This window comes from Pipistrellus kuhlii, unplaced genomic scaffold (genome assembly GCF_014108245.1).
Source record: "Pipistrellus kuhlii isolate mPipKuh1 unplaced genomic scaffold, mPipKuh1.p scaffold_m20_p_49, whole genome shotgun sequence".
In the NCBI taxonomy this organism is placed as follows: domain Eukaryota; kingdom Metazoa; phylum Chordata; class Mammalia; order Chiroptera; family Vespertilionidae; genus Pipistrellus; species Pipistrellus kuhlii.
The window spans coordinates 2140707-2145389 of record NW_023425550.1 but is presented as its reverse complement, the minus strand read 5'-3'; the positions used below and the strand labels follow the sequence as shown (position 1 = coordinate 2145389).

General features: G+C 56.9%; 1 protein-coding gene across 1 annotated transcript; it reads right to left on the bottom strand.

Moving 5' to 3' along the window:
* Positions 1 to 1958: 1958 nt before the first annotated feature.
* On the bottom strand, positions 1959 to 4247 carry PNMA5 (PNMA family member 5). The gene has a single exon (XM_036413160.2). The coding sequence runs from the start codon at positions 4080 to 4082 to the stop codon at positions 2766 to 2768; it is 1317 nt and encodes a 438-aa protein (XP_036269053.1). The 5' UTR covers positions 4083 to 4247; the 3' UTR covers positions 1959 to 2765.
* Positions 4248 to 4683: the final 436 nt, after the last annotated feature.

Here is a 4683-nt window from a genome sequence, read left to right as displayed (position 1 = left end):
CAGCCCAGAAGGAAGTGAGCTGGTATCCAGGACCCAGGAGCTAGCCCTCCTCCTGTCAACTCTCCACAGGAGGGGTGGGAAAGTGGCTACCAACACACAGTTCTAGAAGGATTCCAAACACACCAATTGCCCAACACACACGCACCCTCACACCTGTTCCCCATTCTTTTCTCTTCAGCCAGCATGCACCCGTATGCCCACAAATATCCCTCTGAGGCTGTACCGATGCTGGCCACTTTTAGAGGGCAGGAATAGGCTGATCATGGAAGGGTAGGCAGGCATGCAGCCCCACCCTGGAGTCCAGCACCTGGCAGGGGTGTCCAACCTCACTCCCGGGCCCTTCTGTGGCCAGCTGGTCTCTGGAACTGTACCCCTGACCTCTCTGACCCATATGGGCACCCTGAGCCCCCACACCTCTGCCAGGAATCCTATGGCCGCTGGCCTGCCTGCTGTCCTTTCCCTTCCCTTCAAAGTCTAACCCACCTATTCCTGATGGATCCCAGAGCTTCCTGGGGATGCAAACAGATACCCTCCTGTGCTCACACGTTCCTGCCAACTACGCCATCCAGCCCAGAAGACTTCACAATCCTCAAGGACAATCCTCTACCACATCCCAGTGCTGACTTGGGAGTCCCAGGCCATCATTGTGCCTCAAACCCGCGCCCAGCACACCCTTTTCTCAATTGCGCGCAGCAGAGGCGAATCTCTGATGTAACATTTAAGGAAATTTATTGAAGAAAAACATTTACTGAATCCACTGGGGAAAAAAGGAATTAACAACAAAAAAGAACTTCGAACAGCCACTAGAGTACATAGTTCACACGCTTTCCTCCTGGAGTCCCTGAAAAGGGGCCTCAGCTTCCTACCACACACGGCCTTCCCACCACAGTCTCCTTCCCTGAGGGCCCCACCATCGTCTTTGCAGGATAATGGACACTGGTGGTGTCCACTCAGTGCAGGGCTCCCTCCCCTTCTGGATGACACGCTGGAGCCTGGCCCTGCCCCAGGTCTGTTCAGGTAGCAGATGTCTTCAGGTGCCCCTCATTTAGGCCTGGGAAGGCTGCTCAGGAGTGCTCCCAGGCCGGCTGCCCAAGGTGGCAAGGTCTGGGGCCGAGGCTGGCCTTGTCATTGGTGGCTGCTGAGTGGTGGGTGGTTCACCAGGCCAGTTCCCGTTTTTCTGCCTGCTTGCTCCATACCTCCAGTGGCCCTGCATAAACAAACAGAACAAAAAACTGCCCCTCCCAATAACCCCCCCCTCCTCTGCTTACCTCCTGTTCTCCTCTGTGGGAACCCTTAACACGACCCGCGTGATTAGGGCCCACTCTCCTCCTCTTCTCCTGCTCACCTCCTGCTACTCTCCTCCTCTCCTGCTTATCTCTTGTTCTCCTCCTCCTCTTCTCCTGCTCACCTCCTGTTACCCTCCTCCTCCTCACCTCCTGTTATCATCCTCCTCCTACTTAGCTCCTGTTATCCTCCTGCTCACCTCCTGTTATCCTCCTCCTCTTCCTCTCCTGCTCACCTCCTGTTATCCTCCTCCTCCTCTCCTGCTCACCTCCTGTTATCCTCCTCCTCCTCTCCTACTTACCTCCTGTTATCCTCACCTCCTGATATCCTCTTCTTCTGCTCACCTCCTGTTATCCTCCTCCTCTCATGCTCTTCATTATCCTCCCCTTCCTCCTCCTGCTCACCTCCTATCCTCCTCCTCTGCTCTCCTCCTGTTCTCCTCCTCCTCCCCTGTTCAGATCCTCTCCTCCTCCCCCCCTCCTCCCCCCCTCCCCCCCTCCCCCCTCCCCCTTCTCCCCCTCCTCTTCTTTCCCCTCCTCTTCTGTTCACTCCTGGTTATTCTCCTAGTTTTTCTCCTCCCCCTCCTCTCCTGTTCACTCCTGGTTATTCTCCTCCTAGTTTTCCTCCTCCCCTCCTTCTCCTCTCCTCATGCTCCCCCATTCTCTTCCTGCTTTAGAACAAATCCCCCTCCTCTCCCCTCCCACCCCAACCAGCTGTGGTCCTAGTCCAAGTCCCCATCCCCCTGCAGGCTGAGCCCAGGCTGTCTCCCAGGGCTCTCCTCTCAGTCTCTGCCCTCCTGCCCCCCATAGCCTTTCCAGGCTGCAGAGGGAGGAAATGCCTGCAGGCTGGGGCCGGGCTGTCCTGGTCTCACTTGCGCAGGGGCTCCAGGGTGGTGCCTTCGTGGGGCTTCCCCAGAGCAGTGTAGATAATCCTGAAGACGGGCTGGACTCTGCGGCCTCCCTTCCGGGGGGTCACCACCCCATTCCCACCACACGGCTCTTCCTCAGCACCGGTGCTGGCTGCTTCTGGCAGGGGTGGCCCCGGGGAAGGTTCTTCTGGGCTTGGTGGGGCCCATGGGCCTGTGGGCATTCTTAGCTCTGAGTTCAGCGGGTGGGCATTTGGGGGAGGCCAAATGACCGGGCCCATGCCTGAGTGCTCAGCTGTAACTCCTTCAGCCTCTGCCATGGTGGGGCCCCTGCTCACGGCTTGAACACCCCATGTGCTGGGTGAGGTGGCCGCTTGCTTGTATCGCTGGTAACTATTCGGGAATCTATGCTTGCCTTTCCTTGAGGGGAGGTTGGCCTCATGGGTGGGGTCACATTCAGCTGCTGGAGAATGAGGGGGCTTGGTTTGTGCCTGACTGCCCTGCCCCTCTGCCCCATTCAAATACTCTGTTTGCACGAAATGCCCCTTCCCCTTGTTAACATTTCCCTGCTGCCCGCTAGGGGAAAAGGTGCCTGGATTCTCTGAGCCTATGCTGCCTAGGGCTCGGGGTGGCTCACGCCCCCAGCCCCCATCTCGTTTCCCGACTCTTCTTCAAGCTGAGGCCTCTCCCTTTCTGGTGATGACGGTTCGTCCTTAATGCATGTGTCCTCTTCGCTATTGAGGCGGGGCACTTTCCTGCGCCTAAATGACACATTGCTAATCACTTCCTGGGTGGTCTGAGTGCTGCTATCGCAATACTGCACTGCCTGCTGGGGGGCCTGAGGTGCGGACTGAGTGACTTCCTCCAGCGCCTGTCTGCTGGAAGGACTGCGGCTCCTTCCCGCCAGCTTTTGCTTCTGCTTCAGCACGGCCATGGTGACTTCCCACTCCTCTTCATCTCGAACGAGCTTCATTAACTCTAGGAAAGTGGGAGGACACCCTCTCTGATCCAGGAGCTCGAGCTTGCCGCGGAGGGTGCCGCTCAGGTTGGTACGAGACAGGACGTGTTTCAGGCGAATCATATCTGTGCTCCGCGCTGACGCGGGGTTGTGCTGCAAGGCTTTTTGCAGCAGCGGCTCCAGGCGCACCAAAAACACCGAGATTTTCTCTCCGATCTTCTGAACGGTCTGGAGGAACTTGAACTGCGAGGTTCTGGAGTCCTCTTTGCTGCCAAAGATCTGCTTCAGGGTGTCCAGGCATTGCTCTGCGGTCATAGAGTCATTGTTGGCCCGGAGCACCCGCATGATGGACAGGGCGGGGCCACGGAGGCTCTCCAGCAGCCTCCGTATCTTCTCTGCCTCGCACACTTGCCAGACCTGCATCACCTCAGTGACCTGCTCCAGCCAGACTTCAAAGTTTTCTTCGCCCGGGCCTGCAAAGACATTTCCTGAGAACATTTTGATTTTCCGGTACCACATGCTTTCTTTCTGAGGCTGAAAACCTCTGGATTTGTCTAGGGGAGCGTCGCCTGGCTCCTGGTACTCAAAGGGAGGGGCGTACCCCAGGGCACGGACCACATCTGCCATCTTCCGGCCCTCGTCCTTCAGGAAGCAGCTCAGTCTAGTGATGAATTCATCATCTGGGTTACGGGGTTTCACCACCACTTCCCAGGCACCCCCTTTTCCTGGTATCTGATTGGGTGTCTTGGCGTAATTGACAGTTTCTCCCAATTCGATGATGACCGCCTTAGCATTGTCTTGCCTTCTGAACATTTTTCCCAGCACCCTGTATGGGCACACGGGCTGTAAGCCTGCCCTGATAGTCTCTTTAATTTCATTCTCAGTGCACTCCACGGGGATCCCCACAATCAGCAGGGCCTTCCTGGGGTCCAGGTCCATCCCCTTGCACCAATCCTCTAACAGTGTCAAGGCCATTGCTCTAACTTTCTAGGGACTGATCTAACGCTAGGGGTAGTACTCTGCTATAGACTTGGTCAGCTCTGAACCAACGGCAAGTACAAAGGCAGAAGAGTCCCGGGTGTCCACAGCCTGTAATGCAAATGGGGTGAAAGCATCATTATTGCCCACTCCCACCCTCCCCAGCAGCCCCTCTTCTGCCCCAACCTCCACTCACAGGGATTCAGTCCCGGCCTCCCAGGCCCCCCTAATCATGTGGTGGTATGAAGAGTATAGAGGGGTCCCCCTAGTCGAAACTCCCTCCACCTCATGGCTTCCCTACTGACCTCCTGCTGTGGGTTCTTCCTCAAAGTCTAAGGACTCTGCCACAGGAGCTGCAGATGCCTGCGGTGAAAAGGCAGCATTAGGAGGCGGGGCCTGGCGCCTGAGGACCCTGACAAAGCCCTCCAAGCGGGAGACCAGGAGAATATCCCACTCCCTGGCACAAGGATGTACAGGCCCGGGGCACCTGGCACCCTCTTTTTCAGGGCAAAGGTGGGAGGAGGGAAGTGCGGAGTTCTCTTTGCAGTAAATGCCCAACAGCAGGAAGATGGCTGGAGTTCTACACAATGCAATTGAA

Coding starts and splice junctions, on each gene's coding strand:
- PNMA5 (XM_036413160.2), bottom strand. CDS start 4,082: ATGGCCTTGACACTGTTAGAGGATTGGTGCAAGGGGATGGACCTGGAC.